General features: G+C 31.9%; 1 protein-coding gene across 1 annotated transcript; it reads right to left on the minus strand.

Moving 5' to 3' along the window:
• Window positions 1–18,829: 18,829 nt before the first annotated feature.
• Window positions 18,830–20,234, minus strand: LOC131857550 (probable 2-oxoglutarate-dependent dioxygenase SLC1). Its single transcript, XM_059210225.1, has 4 exons — window positions 20,202–20,234; window positions 19,826–20,061; window positions 19,308–19,629; window positions 18,830–19,208 (listed from the first exon to the last, which is right to left on the minus strand). Exons 1-4 carry the CDS (start codon window positions 20,232–20,234, stop codon window positions 18,966–18,968), a joined length of 834 nt encoding a protein of 277 aa, XP_059066208.1. The 3' UTR covers window positions 18,830–18,965.
• Between the last annotated feature and the right edge of the window lie 3,779 nt (window positions 20,235–24,013).

Raw genomic sequence — 24,013 nt, forward strand, 5'->3', positions numbered from 1 at the left:
GTGTTATGGACATTGATGTGTGTCCTCAGTTAGCTTGGTTGATGGCTTGGATATCCACAAGCGAATCTTTCAGGTTGATAGTCAGTTATGTTGATATTTTGGAGGTTCGGTAGAGAGATGATGATGATTCTGGTAATCTAAGTTGTTGTAGTTGTTGTGATGCAATTCGTGTTTCTTGTGAATGTCTTTTGATCATGTGCTATGTGTATTGGTGGTCCGCATTGATTATTGTGTGCGTTATTGAAGATTTTCCTTATCCAGTGATGTTCTTTGTGTTATGCGATGTTCTTGGTGGTTGTAGCGTGTTGGGGATGGTTGGGGTGTAATTGTTGGAAGTTTTTCTTATTTGTGATGTTGATTTGGGTTGAGACTATGTATTAACTGACATTGTTTTTGTCTTCATGTATTGTTTTAGTGTGTGAGGATATTATTTTATAATTTGTATTGAGGGTTTGGCCGACCTTGAAATATAGGTTGAAGGGTTTATATAAATATATGTAATAATCATGAAAGATATGTGTTTGTGAGTGTCTACATTGTATATGCAAGTGAATGATTGAGTTGGATGTGCGAACAATTGATTTGATCTTTCGAAAGTGTGGATAAGTGAAGTGTTGTAGAGCAGACTGTGTGCTTAACCGAAATTTTACTCAAGCATATGGAGATGCTATTTTCACAGTTTATATGATCCAGATTGTAGTTTGAATATATTTTTTAATTAGTGAGACTTCTTGTAAGGCAGTGATACTTCCCTTAAGGTTGTATCCTTTTTGGGTTTCTTATTTTGAGCAGTGAGTTCCAGGTAGTGTTCCTAAATGCACGTGCATTCCCATTGTAATATTCAATTTTACTCCTAACAGGGTATTATCTCAATGTGGGTAGGTTCCTACCATGTTTTTTCCCTTAACCAGGTTTTCCACATCAAAAATCTTAGTGTTATGTGTTTTATTGATGTGGTGTTGTTTCATTCTTTGATTGTTCATCAAATTTGTTTTGTGGTTTAAGTTGCTAAAGTTTTGGTGCAAAATGATTCACCCACCCACCCCCCCACCTTCCCCCTCTCAGTTTGTTGCATTATTCCCAACAAAATAAAAGATTAAAGTATACAAAACATGAGTGAGTACCAAGGGTAACACTAGGACATGTTAGTTCTTGTAGATAAATTTTGTATCTTCACAGAAACACAAAAAATGAATAGTAACACCCTAGAATAAAGATTTATCCAAACTTCTTATAACTTAATTTAAAACCTTGAGTAAACTTGTTGGCATGTTAAATAAATTTGAAACAATTTTTAGCAAGTTAACAAATTCACAAACTTATAAAATTATTAACATAAGATCATCTCAAAATTTTGTTGATGTTTTAGGCATAAGGTGAGCCTTATCAATATTTCTCATAGTTAATAAGCCTTGAAACCTATAACAATTTTCTTGTTGGAAATTCAATCTATTTTTATAACCTTTGAAAAGTGTGATAGATGAAAGGAGTACTTGTCAATATCTTGGGAAGTTAGTTAACTTATGAAAAGAACAATACAACCTTGAATTATAAACCTTTTGAATATTCATAGCTTGTAGAACTTGAAGGAAAAATGGGGAAGGGTGAAGATAAACATATTCAAATCTAACCAAAGAGTCTAACTTAGTTGAAATTTTCTTATATTAGTTACAAACTATAAATAAAATTATTTTTCAAATGCATAAAAGGGCTACGATTCAAGCAAATTTTGGCAATTGATACAAAGTTGGCATCAACACCTACTATTTACAATCATTAATTTAGTTTTTCTATTTTGTACTTTATCAATAGAGATGAATTTATCAAGGGATTCATCTAACATATCAAAGAAATTACTACTAAATGACTCATCAAAGGCATGAAAATCTTGTAAAGAGAGAACAAACATGGTTGGATAACTTACTTTCTCCAAGATAGAAATTGGTTTTTGTTTTTGTTTTTGTTTTCTAATCTAAGAAGATAAAAAATTTCCCTAACTAACATATTTAAATTGTACAATCTAATGAAGTAAATCATTCAAGACACGAATGTAATCTAAACACACACAATGAAAGACAACTTTTATTTTTCTTTCTTGAAATCAAAAGGAAATGTAATAGATGTTGAGTTCACCAAAAAAATTATGATGAAAGAGAGATGGATAACTATAGCTATAAGTTCAACTAGGACCAAACCCTCTTTCAGTAAACATTAGAATACAAACCACAAAGGTGTTATTCTTGACTAACTCTTACTCAAAGATAGTCAAACAACATGGGCTCTTTTTCTTTGTTGCATGACAAATTTATTGATTGATTTATATATGAGACAATTAGGTTCTAAACCATGTAAAAATGGACATACAAACTAATAAAATAAATTTATAGACAAAACAGGACCTATATCAAAGTACAAAACTAAAACAATGATACAAAAGTGCATCTTTCACAACAAGTTGAGCTTATAATGGTTGTTCATCAGAGCTATGTGTCATAATACTAACATCTTTATAGTCAAAAATTAATGTCAAATCTAGTCTCAGAAGCCCTTAAACTACCTTACCTTAATGTTTCAAGTCAAACATGCATGCCAATAGCTTTAGGCACCCTATACTAGGCCTTTTTTGGTAAAATTTTCTACAAACCTTTGTCTCTATCTGTACTATACTCTTGTACCTACAAACTAGGTCTAAACCTATATGTGAACTTGAAAATGAACAAAAAGGAGTAAAATGGTGTTGTGGCTACATAGGGTTGTGCCTTAGTCAAGCCCCCATTTTAATGATTTCTACCTCCACATATAGTCTTGAAGTTTGATCTAAAACAAAAGTGTGTGCTCAAAACCTTAAGTGTGTCTAAGATTGTGATGATAAAATAAGCACATGTAAACATAAACAACATCCCTACTCAAGTGTGTTACAGTGAACCCTAAATGACACAATCAAAGATGATGTGCATATATCAACTCAAGAATACATGAATCACATAAATGAACATAGATAAAGGATAAATCTTAGATCTAAAGCTAAAATGCAACAATGCAAGAACTAAAAGAAATCATACCAAATCTTCAAGGATAGGTATAATCAAATCATCAGTTAGTAACTCCCTATTATCCTCCAACATTCCTTGATGCTTTCAACGTGATGAACAAATATTAATTGTTACTTCATAACTTCACAGACTTGTAGACTCACTTTTTGCAGTAATTTCATATCATAAGGATATCATAATCAATATATCATGTATCACAAATGAGGAAATTAACTTTCTTATATATAAGTTATAATATTTATTTAAATAAAAGGCTAACATAAAAAGGTTGTATCTAAAAATTGAGAACAAATCCTCCAATGTCAAGGCCAACACATTAATCTCCCAAAATTGATAGTGACTTGACAAAACAAGCCTCATCTTTATGGGAAGTGAGATATTAGGGCTATGATATTGGATTCGGTCCTAATTTTTGAATCGATGATGATTGAATGTGCAAAAAAGTATGTTAAAGTTTTAAAATAGAATAAGACTTATCCTTCTGAGTTGAAATTTAAGGACTTATCATCTTGAGTTGAAGGTTAAATTCAAGGTTAAAATGTTCCTAAAGTGCTCAGGGGAGTGGAAAAACTAAAGCAAGTTTTACCAGAGTGTGAAATTTATCTCATAATTAAGGGAATACAATATATGACACTACACATCTTACTAATTTAACCTTTTCTTTTGATATTTTTAGAATTTTTTTATTATATACATATTTGGAATGCTTAATAGATGCTACTTATACAAAATTGTTCTTTTGTACTTGTGGGTTCTCAAGTTGGATCCACAATGACTAGATATTTTTTTACACATTGTTTATCATGCGAGACAATGTATCTCACATGGAAATTGGCAACAAATGTTAACTTATCCTAATTACACCATCATTCATCTTCAAAAATTGATCCTAGACTCTAAATATACTTTTCATTTTATTAAGCAAAATTTCCATATCATTTTCAAATTCAAGAATTTAAAATCCAAAATTTAAATTATTAACATTGCTACCTTTTTCCTATTAGACAATATAAGTAGGACATGCATCTAGACATGGACAACATTTGGGTATCACATGAATAAATCTATAAAAATATAAATGTTAAATTTTGAAACATTTTTGTATTGTGTGAAACCTATATATGAGTAGCACACACACCTACATGTTACATTCAACTTAATTTTAGATGTATATCTAATAATTAGACTCAAAAATTCTCTGCATGTCCTTGGTAAACAACTAGCACCATATATATCTAATTAACATTTAGCATAATCGTATCCACATGGAAATCATATCATATTCTCATGATATATGTAAGCATATTTAGAAAGGCTTAGTTGATCATATATTGTACAAATAGACAAAATTATAGAATTGATAATCTAACATACCAACTAATAAGACTTCACTATAATACCTTTTAACCTATTCTAGTTGTACTTATACATGTGTTCTTACAAATTTGGTAGACACATTTTCTTGTCTAATTATGGGAACATACATTCTTATCTATATTCCTATAATATTTTTTATATTACACAATACTAATCAATTATAAATTATTCCTCACATTAGTTACTTTTCTTCTCATAACTTTCTTCTTGTATAAAACTTCCACATCAACAATCACCAAATGGGAATGAACCTATATTGATCCATTTTTTCATAATATTTTAATAAATATACAAGGTTTTCATCCATTTTGGTTTGAACATAAACCAAACCATTAGTATTAGAGCTCCAAGGATCGGCCTTGTGATGCCTATCGTTGGACATGTACATATTCATGTTCAAGGCATTATGATGCTCTCATAAGTACTCTATACCAAAGCATTGAGACAGATGTAGAGCCAAGCTTTCCCTAGGGAGAATACCTTCAATTATCTTTCCTTGATGAATTTTTAATTTTATTCACATCTTGACATCAAATTTCTATGATGTCAAAAGAAAAAACTAAAAGACAGACACTTCACTTAGAAAGATATAGTTCACTAGTTACCCAATCCTCTACAATTTCACTTCATCCAAAGACGAACACATACGCTATTTACAAGTACTACCTTGAGCTCTCCATATTCCACAATGTTTCCTTATGCTCAATTTCACAAGTATGAGCAAAATTTAGAGAAAAGTTTCTAAAATCATCTTTCTAATCGATCATAGACACATAGATTCTGAGTACTATAGGGCATGACCTATATCACTAGATCCACTAAGATAATTATCCCGAGAGGCATCTAAAATAACATCAAAATATTCATAAACAAAATTCCATTTTTGATATAATTTGACATGCAAATGACGGATAAATGCATGGAATATGTCATGGTTTAGATTTTGTGGAGATGTTATTTTATTACTCCCAATAAAATAGAACCCTTTCCACTTTTCTCCAACTAGATTCATATCTTTTTGCATCCAGGACTTTAATGGATGTGTATTCATAGATTCTTTTCTATTATAAGATATCTCTCGGCATATTTTACATATATTTTTTTAATATAAGTATACTAGTCATAACATTATGCAAAGATTGCGTGCTTATGCCGAGAGGTAGAAGGATAGAAACAAAACTTGCACACAATAGAACACAGAAAAATAGAGCTAAAAAGAGAATTGAAAATAGATCTGAATGGAATTAAATTCTCTTATCTTAACATTATGCAAAGGTTGCATGATTATGCAGAGAGGAATTTGCAATGACATCAAAATGTCTGTAAACAAAAATCCATTTTTGAAACAACTTGACATGCAAATGATAAGTAAATGCATGAAATATGCCATGTTTCAGCTTTTGTGGAGGTGTTATTTTATTACACCAAATAAAATAGAACCCTCACCACTTGGCTCCAGCTAGATTCAAGTTTTTTGCATGCAGGACTTTAATGGATTTGTATTCTTGGTTCTTAGTATTTTAGAAGAACATTTATTTTATAGATGATTCTCATCTATTACTATTAGAAGATATCTCTCATTATATTTTACATATATTCTATAAATATAGGTATACTAGTCTTAGATTGGCTATATCTACACATCCTCACTCATTAATTATGTTAAAAGTTTGTAAATAATCTTTGTATTTCACTATGTGACAGAGAAATTCCATCCTTTATGTGCAATGGAGAAAAAGTAATGCTTTTAACCTTTCCAATTACATTTATTCAATTGGGAAAGAAAATGATAGTTTGAAAAAATAAAGTACAAAATAGACAAACTAAATTCAAGATTGTAAATAGTAGGTGATGATGGTCAACTTTGTGTTGCCAAAATTTCTTGAATCCTAGAAAATTAATTAAATTATTTATCATTTATAACTAATATAAAAAAAATCAAGTTCCCTTTGGTCAAATTTGTATGTGTTGCCCTTCATCCTTCCCTATTTTCCCTTCAAGTGCTAGAAGCTATGAGTGTACAAAAATTTTATAATTCAAAGTTGTATTGGCCTTTTCATAAGTTCACTAACTTCCCTAAACATTGACAAGTACTCCTTTCATCTATCAGTCTTTCCAAAGGTTATAAAACTTGTCAAAGTGCCAACATGCAAATTGTTACAGGTTTCAAGGCTTATTAACTACGAGAAATATTGATAAGGCTCACTTTGTGTCTAAAACATCAATAAAATTTTGAGATGATCTTATATTAGCGATTATATAAGTTTGTTAATTTGTTAACTTGCCAAAAAAGCTCCAAATATTTTTGACTTTCCAACAAGCTTACTCAAGGTTCTAGATGAAGTTATAAGTTTCAATAAATTTTTAGTCTAGGGTGTTACTATTCATTTTTTGTTTTTGTGAAGCTACAAAATTTACCTAGAAGGATTATCATGTCCCCTTGTTACCCTTAGTAATCATGTTTGGTATGTACCCACATCTTTTATTTGTGCATAGTTATGTTGATCATTTAATAGTCAATATTATGTATAGCAGGTTAGTCCCTGACCTCTAGTCATAGTCTTTGGTACCAAGCACACATTGGATCAACTAACTATTATAGCACTTTAAACTTTTATGGATCATGAATTGTGGTTAATCAAGAACTAAGAATAGATCTCTAGGGAAACCCACTTAGGTCTAGTCAAGCCTAAAAAGAAGGAAATATTACCCGCTCTCAATCATCTCTCCATTGTTTTCCTATCTAACCATAATTTAGGTATTTTGATTTGTGTTTTACACCCCTAAAATTTACCAAAGAGTTTGCTTTTATGAATTTGAGAATATAAAACTTTAAGCAATAACTTGATAGGAAGTAAGAAAATTGGGCCTAGAGACATGATCTCTTTGGTATGATGCTTGTGTGATGTGTGGATGTCTATGTAATTATAACATCCAAATGAATTTCACAAGTTTTCTCACCACCAAAATAACACTTCAAGCTCTACAAAACTCATTCCCAGTTACATGTAGAATGATGAAGAACATCAAGAGCACTTGCAATTATGATACAATTGAAGAAAAATAAATCATCTAAAATTTTAAATGAAATGAAATGACAAGAACGATAGAAGTAGAAAGAATGGCCCCCATTTTGTGAGAAGCTCCTAAATTCCTAATAAAGACCTAATAGTTAGAAATGGATAATTTTAGGGTTTCTAAGTATCTTTTTGTGAATGGCTAAACCCCTATATTGGTTTTTCAACCTCCATAGAAATTAAAATATAGAAAATAAAGTAGAGTATTTTATCCTATCTAAGTGTGGGTGGGAATCAAAAGAGTTGTAACAATACAAAACTAGAGTATAAATGAGAGTGACATTAGCATGAAGATGTGAGCCAAAAGTGTTATTGCAAGTATAAAAGGAGGATGCAATGATAAAAATGATTAGAATAAAATTTAGATAAAAGTAATTAATATAAATTCACGTCAAAAGATGGGTGAAGATAAGAGAGGCATGAATGTTGTTCAAATTCTAAAGAGTGGTATAGTTTGTTATAGAGCACTCACATCAACATCATAATATTGTAAATTATGATAATAAGAAATAAATTTCTTATAAGAGTATAAACATGAAATATTTCAAGTGATAGGAATGGTTAGGATGTTAAAAAATGGGAAGATAGAGGGAGATAAGGGAGTTAAGTTGTTTAAATCACTCTATAGTGGCTACCACTAAGTTGTAGGTAGAAGTAGATAAAATGATCTAAAATGGCTATTGAGCATTGAACTACTAGATTGAAACCTCACATAAATGTCTACATAGTTCTCTGACATTCAATAGTTTCACCTCTATGAAGAGCCTTGAAACTTTAAAATCATGAGTTTAACATGAATGAAATATTAAGTTTCACAAAGAGGGCCAAGAGAATAAAATGGGAAATCCTAGTGACTGTCATGGGGATAGTGATAGTATTAAGGGATTTTGTGAAACTATCAGCAAAATTGTAAAAGATATCAATAGCCTGAAGAATGATATTAATGTTATAAAAAATGCAACGATAGGCAAGAAGCCTCTTTCTGAAAATGTTAAAGAATTAGTGGTTGCTATCAACAATGTTGAAGCTGTATGCGGGAAAAGTGGGCGAATAAAACTTAATATATGAAAATTTAGTTAAATACTAGTCCACACACACACACAGGACTTCTTGATGCAAGCTATGGGGTAACGTAGTGTTACTCAGCTTCCCAAGGAGGGTCCCATGGTTCTCTATCTCACAATGTCCCTCAAACCAACGTTTTTGCTCTCAGATCACTGAGCAAAATGGTTTAGGGATGGCAAATATGAGAACGAGAGATGTTTTTGCTAAATTTAGTATGAAATAGATGTGAAGCTATGTATGATGCTAAAATGCAATAAACTAAATGATAAGATGACAAGATTAGTATGAATACTATCCTAACATGATATATTTAATCTATGATTGAGCTAAAATGATAAAGAACTTATTCTAAACATGCATATTTAGTCTAATTCCTGATCTAAAAGAGGCTAAATGAGGAGCATAAAGATGATATGAAAAAGCTTGAAAGAATTTGAGCATAAGTATAATGCTTCAAATTTGAAAGATGATTGTTTAGAATGGAGGAATGAGAGCTCTATTTATAGCACAAACAGGGCAATGGATGGTCAAGATTGAATGGTTTAATCAAGGGCCAAGTTTGAAAGTTGGGGATCCATGTGCACAATTGGCACCAATGAAATGGTGGCAAGTGTCAACATAGGGTTGGGTTAAGAGAAGAGGTTGGAGGCATTAAAGGCCTGAGAAGACCTCATGGTTATCTAAAGGCTAAGGGTCAAGTCTAAGTTAGGCTTACCCACTGGATTAAGAGTTAATCCAAGGATAAACCTTTGTGCAAATGATTAAGAGATAATCATGGTCAAAGCATTAATGGCCTGATGAGACCCTTGGGTTGGATAGAGGTTGAGTCAAAACAAATGTTTTAACCATGTGGGAGGATTTGAATTAACCATTAATGGTTATTGGAGACTTTAGGGATTAAGTGGTTGAAGGTTGGAAGCCTTCAATGGTTTTCAAAGACTTTAAGGGTTTTGGTGGTTGAAGGTTGAAAACCTTTAATGGTTATCAAAGACTTTAAGGTTTTTGAGAAGTGACTTCCCTTTGCTTAGGGATGTGACAAAAATTAGAGGAGGGTTAGGTTAATTAGAAGTGTTTAGAAGATTCTAGAAGGGATTAGAAAGGGGTTTGGGATTTTGCAAGTGGATGGAGGGATAATAGGATTTAATTGAATTAAATGTTTTAATTCAATTTGCTTGTAATTTGGAGAAATTAAATAAATTAGATTTATTCAATTTTAGGATAACTATTTAATTAAATTTGATTTTAATTAAAAGTGGATAGGGGAGATTTAATTGAATAAAATGATTTATTCATTAAATGGGTATAGTGAATTTAATTTAAATAAACTGAATAATTTATTTAATTAAATAGAGGAATGTGGATAGTTTAATTAAATTGGATTTAATTAAATAGAGAAATGAACATAAAATATTCATTTAGGAATATGGTCATTTTTATACGTCTACAGAAGCTATTGAGGCCATGGTCGGTAAAATTATTGAAACAGAAAAGAAGGTTAAGGAAATGGAAGGGAATAGAGAGGCGAACGGGTTGGAAACTACCATGAAGAACCTGGTCAATATAGCTGACAAGGTGGAATTAACTGTGAAGAGGATTGCCGAACATAATTTCCAGATTCTTAAGGCCTCTCTGGATAATATGAATATTCTGATCAACAGATTTGATAACATTAAAGACAATGAGGGCGACAAAGACCAGATGGAGAAAAAGGGTCATGAGAAGAGAACTAGGGCCAACACTAGGAATCAGGGTGATATCAAGGGACGAGAGCTGGATGAATTGAAGAACTCTGCGGACAACATGAAGAAGATGGTGGTTTATGCAAAAGATATTATGAAAAATATTTAGTTGTCTCTGTCTCTGTCTTTGTCCTTTTGCTATCCTTTAGTTGTCTTTGTGCGGCTTTCTATTTTTTGAGTTCCCTTTTTGTTATGGTTGGGAACTATTTTTTGTTTGGGTGATTAGGCACGGTTTTCTTTTGCTTTAAAGCTTCATCTTTCTCTTGATATGTATGAAGGTTTGGGTTCCTTTCAAAAACCTATTTTTACTTAATCAAAATATTAAGTTTCACAAAGGTACGTTGCACGAGAGGTAAAGATTTAACACCATGCGAAAAGAATAATAATACAAGGACAAAATAAAGACAAAAAATTGCTAGGGGATACAAGTTCAAACTAAGTTCAAAACACAATACAAAGTTACAAGGGTATGAAATATTTGATGTCACACTACCCAAAAATTTGCATTAGGAGTAATATCTACACTCCTCCAACTAATTTAAAAAAATCCAGTAGGTGATCCATGTAAACCATAGCATCTATGATAACCTATATAGGAACATTCAATTATTCTGAAGCACATATATATAATTCTATTTTTATGGTTGCATAATTATAGAAAAAATAATTCATGCACACATTGTAAATGTCTAACTCTCCTTGAGACAAGAAGTCTACAAAACTTATATAACTTCATTCATGGTCAAGCTCTTAATTTGTCTACACCAAAATAATGTTTCATTAAATAACAGCCACAATGAAGCACTTTATAGTAATTATCAAAATAATATTTTTTATTAAAGGAAAAACAGGTTTTGAAAGGAACCGAAACCCTTTTCAACCAGATTTTGAAAGGATTTAGAACCCACTATAGGAAAATTGTCTAAAAAAAATGAACATAAAGGCACATACAACCTAGGACAAAAGACAGCAAAAAGAACATCATGCAATCAACCACACAACTGCAAAAAGGACAGCTTGCAACCAACTTGCAACCAACCCCCAAACAATAACCATCAAGATTTACTTTTAGAGCTACTCTTGTGGGAGAGGAGAGTCTTGTCAAAAAGAGGCTTAGAGAATTTTTATTTGTTTCCCTTAATAGAAATCCAACCCTCTTCCACTTGCGCTACCATGTCATGCCAATCTAGCCCACCATTATTCTGTGAATGAAAGCCAACAACCTCAGCCCCAGAATAAGCATCTATATTCTTCCCTGCTGGAATGGCCATATCAGAAAGGACACCAAAACTAAGAGTTGGAGTGCTATCACTAGAATTAGCCTCCTGAGGCTCATTCATTCTCACATTAGGGGTTTCAACAGGAGACTCAAGCACCGTGACACCTAGAGAGGATGCCCCAAGATCTTGTGGTTCCCTAGCAACCACCTCTAAAAAGATCCTAGGTTGTTCAAATTTCTTCTCAATCATATAATGCTGATGAGAAGCATCTTTCCACCAAGTGGTCATCATAACCTTTTTCTCAAAGGCACATTGTGTAGTTGCATGACCAGTTTTGAAACACCTTTTGCAATGAAAGGGAATCCCTTCATAGTCCAAAGATTGGAAGCAAGAACCCTTACAAGATTTAAGTAAAATCTCAACAGGAAACCCTTGAAACATCCATATCAACCAATATGCGGGCAAAGATGGAGTGGAAAACATCATAGGATTCATCATCCACCATCGAAAAATCTCCAAGGGATTTACCCACTTCCTCTAAAACAGAATCATTCCATAAATGAAGGGGGAGATTAGGTAACCTAACCCAAGTCAGAATCTTATTAAACGTTTTAGTAGAAGGGTTGAAATCAGAGTGCCAAGGCTTAATCATTAGCAAAAATTTGTCCTCCTAGCTAAAAAAATGATCACATAGAATTTTGGTTCTATCCTGAGCATTATCAAACCTAGCAACAAAATAATCCTTAGCCATGGGGAAGATATGTACTTTACTAGTAATAAGGGGCTCCCATTGTTCCTGGATCCATGTGTGCTGCTGAGGGAGGGAAGGCCAAAAACCTTGAAACTGACAGATCACACCATGCAGGGAGAGAATAGAATCATTATAAGTGATTTCCTCTATCGTATCATCTTTCAAATTGACAGAGATGGCATTAGCAACATGGACGAACCCTCCAATCTTTTGTTTGTCGAGTCGGGACCTTGGGGCACCCTGCCCAACAAACACAACCTCATTTGACAACATGCCAGAATCCCTTAAACCCTACGGGCCAACAACCCAGGGACATGAGGAAATGCCCTTACCAGAGGTACTAGAAGTGTAATGCCCCGCCAGGAAACCCCTAAAGGGTTTAAGTTAAAAACACTCAAATAGAGTGTAAATTTTTTATTTTTTTTAATAATAGTTAAGAGCGTTAATGAAAGGGTTACAATATTAAGATAGATTGAAGTGATCTCAAGTTATCTCTATCTAGATAACACAGCGGAAGGCTAAAATGATCCTAGGGAGTTTCCCAACGCGATTACACAACTTACACCTAACTCAACTTGCGTCATTAGATCCTTTAAACTGGATATCTTTATTACGGGATAATGCATAGATCTTAATTACAAATGTGTTCAATGGTTTGACGTCTTATAATTTTAGGAAGAGGTCATTTACTTTAGGCGGTTAGAGGGCCATTGAGAAGTTATTTATTCATTGCACCTTAATTCATAATTACGTTAGGAGGTCTCCAATGGGTTCAAGCGTTTTAAATATAACAAGGTACATTCGTTAGAGTTTTAAAGTAACCATCCACACTTGACATCCCCCTTTAATGCTATAAATGTGCTCAATGAGATTCATTCATTTAAGGCTAAACTATGATTAGTAAAGTGAGGATTCCTTCATTTGATTTCAAAGTATTCACCCACATTTGATATCCTTTTTAAAATATTAAATAGTATGGTTAATAAGGAGAATTTTCGTTTCTTAAGGATTGACCACAATTAATAGAGTGAAACCCCTTTATTCGATTTCATACGTAGCCAACTAATGAGTTGCAGCTCTTAAATGAAAGATAAAATGTGAGTAGCCATAGGAGTCATTCGAAGTTTTAAAATAATACTACTAGATTGGCTAGAATCATTACGTTGAAAATGTATCGAGCCACAAGAGTTCATCCTTTACTTTTAAGATGTAGTTAGCTAGATAATATCTTACATTTCAAGATTAGAGTATAAGTTCCAACAGATGCTCTTTCATTGGGATTGAATTACAATTATCTTGTTGCAAATCACTCTTTTTATTGTTAAATGAATATAAGGTGAGAGAGATTCTTTTATTAGGTTTAATGTATCAACAACTAATTGAATCCCTTCTTTTTCAATTCATCTTTAACAATCATAAAGAAATTCATTTGTTGGGGTTATAATTAGGATGGACTAGTTGAGTATCACCAATTGTCAAGTTAAATTTCGGTAAGGTTGATTTGTTAAGATTAAACGTAATTGACCAAACAACTATATCCAATATAATGAAACATAATTAACATGACGTTTCCCATTCTAGTTCAATCTTAGCAACATGAGGGATTCCTTATATAAAGATTAACATATGGGTTTTCTAGTTGGGTTCACCCGGTTATAGAAATGATCTGGTGAGGATTATTGATTCAAAATTACAACATAAATTACTAAGTATATTCGTTCAATATACAACATGAATATTTGATTGAGCCCACATGATTAACAAATTAATCCGGTGAGGATTATTGTTAAGATTAAAATGTGAAATAACTTAACAAATTTAACCAATGTAATGAAACATAACTGACATGGCGAGATTCATTTACTAAGGTAAAGGATAGATATTTCTATTATGTTCTTCTATTAAATTTCAATCTAGGAATTGTGACATAATTTTTTTTTAACCTTGTTTTCCCCTTTTTACATTCATTCCAATTAACATACTTTTTAACAATTAATCCAATGAAGTAATTCTATCTAGATTTCTTCCACTATTACAACTCAAATTAACATTACCAATTTACTTTTTTTTTTCACACTTTAATTCCAATATTTAAATACCATGCCCTATTCATAATTCCCAACGTTTTATGATCTTGAATAACTACGTTTACCCATATGAAAAATGTTATACATTTAAATTTGAATTCATTTAACTTACACCATACACTCATGCAAGATTACATCCTTTCATGATAATTTCAAGCATAAAACAAAGCACGCTATAAACATCGCATAACACAGATATGATCTCGGAGTTCACCCCGGATGGGCTACATCTCCGGGTCTGCTCAACTGCAAGACCCCTTTGGTATTATATATAGTTAAGGTTACATATTTACATGTCTTTACAATCTTGCCTTTTAGGCGATCACAACCAACTACAATGACAATTTCAGTCAGTAAATACAACCCTACAAGTTTTCCAACTAAGTTCACATAAGTGTAAGCATTTCTCATTCGGGTATTTTACTTAATCCTTAGATACACATCACTGACATGTTGGTCTGGAACTATACACTAGCACCCCCCCAACAATTTTTAAATTCCCTTGCATATATATAAAACAAGTATATGTAAATCTCAATTTATATCTATCCGATTAAAATTATTGCCTGAACACTAAGGGGTAATTCATGGGATATATATTCGTTACGAAGGGGCCAAAAGCCACATATGGTTAATATTATATGTTGATATAAGAAATTCCTAAGATATCATTTATTAAATATCCACATTTAACCATAGTTTATGATTAGTAATTATCAATGTCAGATATATAAATCAGACTGTGACAAAAAGAAAGCATGTATCTCTATATGAGTTTTCGAGCTTCCAGTATTCTAAATTCCATATGTTAATCATTACTCAGCTTAAATAATATTAACTAAATAAGGAGAAAAGTCCAAACTTAGATAATAAAAGGAACTCCATATAAAACCAATATAATTTCTCCCTTATTTTTTTTGTTTTATTAATTTATTAAACATATCCGGAATTTATTATTTTATTGTTTATTTCTTTTAAAACAGTTGAAAATAAATAAACAAAATAACTAATTAATAACAAAAGTTTTTGTTTTTAAAAAAAATGCATATAGAACTGGGGTTACCCACGTGGAATACCACGTGGGCCCCCTTGGTAGCGCTGCTACCAACTGGTAGCAGGCCGCTACCCTTGGTAGCGCTGCTACCAACTGGTAGCAGGCCGCTACCCTTGGTAGCGCTGCTACCAACTGGTAGCAGTAGCTACCATGGTAGCATTGCCTCCTCCCAGCGATGGGGGGAAGGCATAAAATGTTATTCTTTTTATATATTTTTTTTTTGTTTTATTTCGTTTTTAACAGAGGTTTTATTTCATTTTTAACAGAAACCTCTGGTTTTAACTTAAAAAGGAATTCACTGGTAAAAGAAATAAAACCAGACCCAGAACAGTTCAAAAATTTTCTGCATAAATATATATATATATTTTTTTTAAAAAAACAAGATATGCAAAAATTTCAAAAGGAAGCTTGACTCATCAATCACACAGTTTGAAAACACTACCTTGCAATATTTTCCAGCAAACCCTCTCTCTTTATTTTGAAAACAAACACAGTCACAGCCAGTTCCTTTTTTTTTGTAACAAAATTTTGAAATAAACCAAAATGATTGACAAAAAAAGAATGTAAAAACCCCATACCCATTTTTTAACAGCCATAAAATGAATTTCCAGATTGTTTAAACTAAGAATGGAGAAGATTTTCTCTTTCTCAAAATATCCCAAAAACCATGGCCAATCTTAGAACCAAGAACAACCAAACTGAAAACTAAAACTAAAAGAGAACACTCATGCAACAAAAAGGGGTAGATTAAAATTTTTTACCTCCAAACGCTTTCCGGGGAGAGATTTTGATGAAGATGAGCTCCCAAATCAGCTGCTCTCTTTCCTCATCCCTCTCCAAAATCCCCAATCTCCCTTGCAAGAACCATCTTTTTCCCAGAAAGACCCAAAAAAGCCAAGAACCCCCAAAATGCTTGCAAAACTAAGTTAAAAAGAAAAAGCCCTAATTTTGCCCTAATTTTTAATTTCGAAATTAGGCATTTATTTTTAAAATAAAATAGATGAAAAATGGAAACCTCTTATTCATTTTTCCTTTAAAATTAAAAAGCTTCCTTTCCCTATTGCGTTCTTTTAAATTTTAATTTCTCACTACAAGTTTTAAGCCTACTTCTTATTTCGAACCTATTGGCCGAGTAAGGCATTTTGATTAAATTTTAATTTTCTAAAAATCAATCTTTTTATACTAGGTCAACTATACAAGTAAAAAGGAAATAATTTCGTTTAAATAATAATAATTTATCCCTTTTCTTCCAAAATGCGAAAATGAGTAATTTATTACTATCTCCCAAACGAATTTAAAAATTTTCCTTTTTAAAATGCATAATTTATTAAAATCGTAGTTATTAAAATTAACTATTAAATTAACTCGCTATAACTTAGTAAAGCAACATTTTTAAATAAATAACTAATCTAATGCAAGAGTCTTGTTTATTCAAATTTCTCAACTACAAATGCATAAAAGTTACAAATGCGTAAATGAGCACACTAACCTCAGTTAAATACCTTAAGCTTGCTACAATAACAATTTAAAGCAATCTCTTAAATTAGTGATTAATCATATAGAAGAAGCTACCCATTTAAATTTCTAAATTTCTAATGCGCTCATCTACTCTTAAATTTAAATTTAATACTTAGGATCACAAACCTCACTTACCTCGCGCATGGCACGCAATTCGAGGAAGTCCTCCAAATCACTCGACACGCATCCCATTGAAGAGCAAGCCCACGAATCCACACACGATGCTCACCTAACCATGGCTAAGGCAAGACGAGAGTTATATGACCACTAAATCCGAATTCAAAAGATGAACGAGCATACTCAACCTTGCAAATTCCAAAGGAGATGAACCTTGCCCTAAGCGGTGTTGTACCTGCAAATCTCCTGCACCCATGAATTCATACAAGCATGCATATACAAATACATATTCAATGAAGACGTTAGCTCAAGATTTATCACAAGGGTTAGGAACAATTACATTTACACGAGAATCGATGCAAAAGCACAATAATATGTATGCTCAGTTTATTTATATTATCTAAACTACACATTGCATATCGGCTAATCTACCATTCGAGAATGCCACATAGGAAGTCAATCAAGGTTAAACGGGTTTTAAAAGTCCGACTAGGGTATGGGCATTACAAGAAGGGTTGTTGATTGTAGAGGGGCAGGAGGAAAGAGAGCCCTTAGCACCCAGGCCCCCCAAATCCCCCGTAGGAGGAATGATAGAGGATTGCCCAGCAACACCATTGCTTTCAAATTTTGAAAAAGCCCTCTGAGTGGGAAGAGACGCAGCCATGGGTAAGTGTTCTAATAATGATAGAAAGTAGAAGAAAGCCTATCAACATAATGTTGCATAACACAACATCATCAATTTACACCAACAAGACACTTCTTTAGTAGAAATTGTAATCTAGATCATTTATAACCTTGTGTACTACACTATGTTCCACCTTTTATGTATAGAGACTTTCTTATCTCAATAAGGATGCATATGTCTAATGACACCCTCAACTTTCAATTTTAAAGTATAGGGAAAGCTTCCCTTAGCATTTATATGTATGCATGCTCAACATTGGGATTCCAATTGTAACTATCAGGTTAGTTCAATGATTCATGGACTTAATAGAATCTTTATAGCTTCACATTTTCTTATCATCAATAGATGAATGTGTCACTAAGACACTTTACAAGAAAGAGCATAACCAACCCCATTTTCTTAGCTAGAATATATAGGTCTTCTTAATTTAATGAGGATACTACTATATACAAGAAAGTATGAAGTGATCAAGAAACTAAATTTTTGCACCAATTTAATAAGATGGATATTTTTTCAAAGAACGTCACCTCAATTCTTCATCTATCCACCATATATAGTGGAGGCCATTTCTCTACGGGAAAGTGTTAATTATCTATACATAATTCTAAAAAATTTGTGCTTCTATGCATCTACTCAATATAAATATGCCTCATGTTGCAATATTATTTTGCACACATAAAATAATGCCAAAATAAATTATGTAAGAATGAAGTTTTGATAGAATGTTTTCACACACATTTTCATAAGTATTATTTATAAGTGTCTATGCAATTTTAGATTAGGCAATCATGAGAGCACTCTTAAATCAAAATGGAATCATTAGAACTCTCTTAAATCAAACCACAATCATGAGAAGACTCTTAAATCAAACCACACAACTCTAGACATATACACTTTTACTAAACAACTTTGTCAACTCCTACAACTTTTCTACATCGTCCACATAAAGATGACATATGTATTTGAATGTTATGTTTAACTAACTCCATGTGTATCCACTAACACTCATTGTATCAAAATGAAATACTATAACTTAGAAGTCACCAATCCTATATTACAACTAAAATATGCTTACATATAGACTCTATGCATGTGCCAAACGAGAAAGCCAAAACACAGGAAAAGTTCCCCCACCCTCAAGACACCTAAATGTGGATATTATCATAAACTTACATAGTATTGTCTGCTTCCTAATTATTCCCTTTTAAAAATGTCAGATCTACTATTCTTGTTTTGGTATCCTGAGCAGATCTTGGGTACCTTTGCCTTCATCTCTGAGCCTAAGAAATTCTCCATACAACATGGATCTATACAGTGGAGGGCGAGTTTCATCAACTAGTAGTGGAGCAGGAAATATCAAAGCATCAAAAGCAGGCCCATTGCCTGCTGCTATTGACATTCTTGTTCTCTCTGCATTAACCACTGCTCTATGCTCCACACTTTTGTATCTCCCATTGCTCACAATCTGTCCCCAAACCAAAAAATATCACATCTTTAATCTCAGCATCATCTATTTTGATAATTAACAAATGCAGATTTCGGTAAACTTTTCAAAAACTCATACCTCTAAATGGTCACCAAGATTGACAACAAAGGTGTTTGGAACTGGTTCCACTGCCACCCAATGACCATTATGGCGCACTTGCAGACCTCCCACCTCATTTTGTAACAGTATGGTAAGACCCCCATGGTCAGAATGGGGTGCAATGCCCATTGTAAGCTCTGGTTGTGGGCACTCAGGATAGAAGTTTACTACGCCAACCTGAAGGCCCTCTCTGAACACAGTTTCTATGTAAGTGTGCTGCAGTCCCAAACTCTCAGATATTGCTGCCATCAATTTCAAAGCCATTTTCCTGGTCTCCTTGAAGTATTGTCCAGCAACATCTCTACTTCCATAAAATTTACAACAATGAGCCAATCAGATATATGGGTTTTAAAGAGTTACAGTATCTTAACCAGAAGAAAATTAGATTAGATGAGTTTATTTCAAACTAAATTACCACTAAGGCTTCTCTAACCTAGGAGATCGTAGATTTTCATTAATATAAGTTTGCTTCATCTAATAGAAGAGAAACACACTACCTGTAATTTGGGGGATTATCTGGAGTTTGCAGTACAGGATGGCAGAAATGCTTCAAATAATCTCTCCAATTAAAAAATTTGTCAATTTTGGCATTGAAGCTGGTTCCATATCTCACTGGATCCAGAAGATCACTGTTCCCATACTTCATCTTCTCCTCAGAGGAGAGCAAGAAAAACTGATGGGCTACATCTAACATACTGCCTATCAGAGATGCCTCAATCCCATGATTAATTACCTGCAAAAAGCTCAATCAGAAATCTCCCATTCAATTTATGATTAAGTACAACTGAAACCATAAATTTAGGGTAATATAAATAACATTACCCGGAAGAATCCCCAGTCTGCACAAGCTCATTTAGAGTCATTCAATTTCACCAGGAGAAGTGCAAGAGCTCCAAAATGAACCATCACTCACTAATAAATAAACTCATTAATTTTTTGAAAAATATAACTCCTCATTTACGATATTACAAAATTTGTTTCTAGTGAAAAATTTAGAAAGCATTTTTGTTTTTATTTTATTTATTTTAATCTCTACTCAGAGTCCAATACATGGGTCTTTTCATTCATTTCAATTTTCAATGACGAACGATGAGTATTGTGTTTCAAATAATTGATAATATGGGAAGTATGCATCAAAAAATGTTTCCTTTAATAGTAACATGCCTATGCAATTTATGTGTTGCGTGCAATTTGATTTGAAACATAAAATTTTGTGGATAGAGTTATCATATAAAACATACGAATAGGATTATTTTGATAATATTCCTTTCAATCTCCTATTAGAAGAAAATCTAGATCAACTTTCTAAAAATTATGCTCACTATGGAATGTCGATCAACCTAATAATTAACTACTTCAATAGTTGGAACCCTATTTCTAGCAGCCAAGACTTCTCAAATGCATAAAGGAGCCCTCCAATCGAAGACCCACCTCATCCTCCTGATATGGTCGAATTAACTACAACTACATGCCAATGTGTTCACTTTTATATTCTTAATGGTCTCTTACATTAAGATTTATATAAGCTATTATATATATATATATATATATATATATATATATTACATTTATTCATAATATATTTATGTACCCTAGGGATCTTGAGAATTCCAAACTAAAATTGTTTTGTTGAAACTAAGAATGTGATTAAAGCTAAAAATGTGGTTTGCACAACCACCAAGGATTTATAGAGGTAGTTATTATAGAGATTTGTAGGTTTACATGATAATAGGGTATTCAACTTACAAGGTTTGTTTTATTCAGATTGAACTGCATTTATTGTTGGCAAGTTCAAATTTCTTTCTCTTTATAATATTGTCATCTAACCAAATAGATGGCATTGAATATTTTCCATTGCCAATCCATTTTGACTTCCGACACAAGATTTGCATAAAATATTATATTCAATGCCACTATAAACAAAAGCTAAAGTGCAGTAACGAAAATGTTACAATATACAAATATATATTCAACAATTTGAAGTAATTTTTAATTCGGGAAAAATTAAAATTAATGAAAGCATAAAACAAAATCAGCTATAGATCCATAAGAAATAGAAAATTGCAACCACAAAATTTTTAAGAGAATATTCAAATAATAAATGTCTTTGTCAATCTTAAACTCAATGCGTGCATAATATAATAATATATATAATGGCCAAACACTTTATACATTCTACTATTTTTAGGTTATAATTACTGAAAAAATTAGTAAATGAGATTGTCACTTGATATGTTCACTACGAATGGTGAAGATTTTTTTTTTAATATATAATTAAAACTTGTTGTATTCAATATTGAGGAAACAAGTTGAATACATGAAGAATAATTTAGCATAGGCATTTAGGTACCTTTGTATTCATTTTTTTATTGTTTTTCTTTACAATAGAAAAGAACCATTTCACCAAACCTTTATAATCATAGAAAATGTCAAACATGGATTCATCCCTGTTTGCATGGGAGCTATGCAACACTACAATGGATTCATCCATTTTTGCATGGTATCTATGAAAGGCTAAAATGGATCCATTTTCTATTCTTTTGGATATTGATAAGCACCTCATTTATCCTCTTATGTTTTTACCTTTAGTTGATGATTTGGATTTTCTTGCTCCAAGAAAACTTGACTTTTAGGGAAAGTGAGAATTCTAATTGAGTTGATGTCTCGATAAGAACATATTCTAAGAAATAAAATCATATACACAACAAAGTAAATCATGCACAATCGAAAACAATTAATATTCATTTCATTTTTACCTGTATCATGAGGCTAGACTTTCCCATTCATCTACATAACAATTAAATCACGCACGTTCTAAAACAATTATTATTCATTTCATTTTTACTTGCATCATGAGGTTAGACTTTCCCATTCCCCATTTCTCTACTTGATACCCACAATAATGAGAGGCTTTATATAAGGATTGTTATGGGCCAACTTTATGGTTTTAACAAAGATTAGTAGACAACAACAAGAACATGGGCAATTTAGATCACTAGTTTTGTTGTTTTAAGTTCTCTAAAGATTTAAATACCATGAGATGGTGAATCATCACACAAATATACAACAAGTCAACTCCTCATAGTAATTAGGAAATGTTGGGAGTCAACAACTTTAAATTTTAAAATTCTAAATTTTAGGATCGTTGTTGAGAGAGATAGCGTACAAACCCATGAAAAATGTCTTAAGATAGAGAATATAGAATCACAAGATTATAAATGAATATACAAATTGTAGATCCAATAAATTTGAGGAATTAATGGGAATAAGTTTAAATATTGTTAAGACAAGTTCAAATATATGTGAATTTGTGAAAGTGGGACTAAATGATGTCACCAGTTATTAGGGAAGGAGACAAACTTATAGAAAAGTGTGCATGTGGATATGTAATCATACTAAAACATCCTCTCAAAGACAATTGTGTAATAATCTATGTATCTCAATAACATATTTTTTAAGCAAAATAAGGTAGGACCATTGTATGCAACCTAAATAAGTGTACCTTCGTGAATAAGGAAATGGAATACTTGGGATTCATTATATCTCAAGAAATATTGCATACTGGCCCTATATTCCAACATTTTTTTTATATGGGATGCAAAGCTTCTATAAAAATATTATTATGAATTGTAGTAGTCTTTGCACACACTTCAAATATTACATGCAAAAGTGAGTATTTGAATGGATAGTTGTTCTTGCTAAGCATTTTTCACTCTTAAACAAGAAGGTCAAATACATGCTCACACCACTAGATTTTTGAGAGGTTTTCCATGTTGATAATGATACTAGTGGAAAAATAATTGGCATAGCATTGCATCAAAAGGGTAGGCCAATTACACACTTGAGTGAAAATTGAATGAGGCTAGGAAATGGTACTTGACTAAGAGTTATATGTTATTGTTCAAGCTTTGTGCACAATGAGACATATTTTTTCTAACATAAGTATTTTAGTTTACTTGATGATTGGGTCAATCTACAATTTCAAGTCCTACTTTTTGGTCAAATTAGGATAATGAAATCAGCAATTTTCAATAGATCTTCACTTTTGGACACCTATAACATCTAAAAAATTAAGAATTTGAAGATGATGCAAACAAGTGATTAATAAGATTTTGTGTGCATTATGTGTGTACGTGTGTGTGAAGTAAAAAATAAATTGTGAATATATTTTTGTAAATTTAATAAAAAAAAAAATTATAGTAAACAACATTTTTTTAAAGTGATGTCTATGTCATCATGGATAATTTTTTTGTAGAATGGATAAATTTCTAATTTTTAAAATATTGAATTGTCATACCAATATCTTGTGAATGGATTTTTTTAAAAAAAATTTCTTGCATATATTTTTAATTAGATTTTTTTGTCAAAGTAATTATAATTTGGATAGAGGTATATCTCTTCTTGCATAGTTTTTTTGGTATACATTTGAATTAACATCTTTTTTTTTGTTGAAATGATGACACCAATGCCTAGGGAACATATATCTTAGATTTTTTTCTTTAACTTTTTATTTTTCCACATGTTTGAAACAAATATATTAATGTTCGGTGAAAAACGTATATTTATTACTTTTTTTTTTACATAAGGGTAAAAATTTATTAAACACCAAAGAAGATTACAAAGCAAGAATTGCCAACAACCAAGCAAAGACCAAAGAATTGAATATATATCCAAAATTATACTTT

This window comes from Cryptomeria japonica, chromosome 8, assembly GCF_030272615.1.
Source record: "Cryptomeria japonica chromosome 8, Sugi_1.0, whole genome shotgun sequence".
Lineage (NCBI taxonomy): Eukaryota > Viridiplantae > Streptophyta > Pinopsida > Cupressales > Cupressaceae > Cryptomeria > Cryptomeria japonica.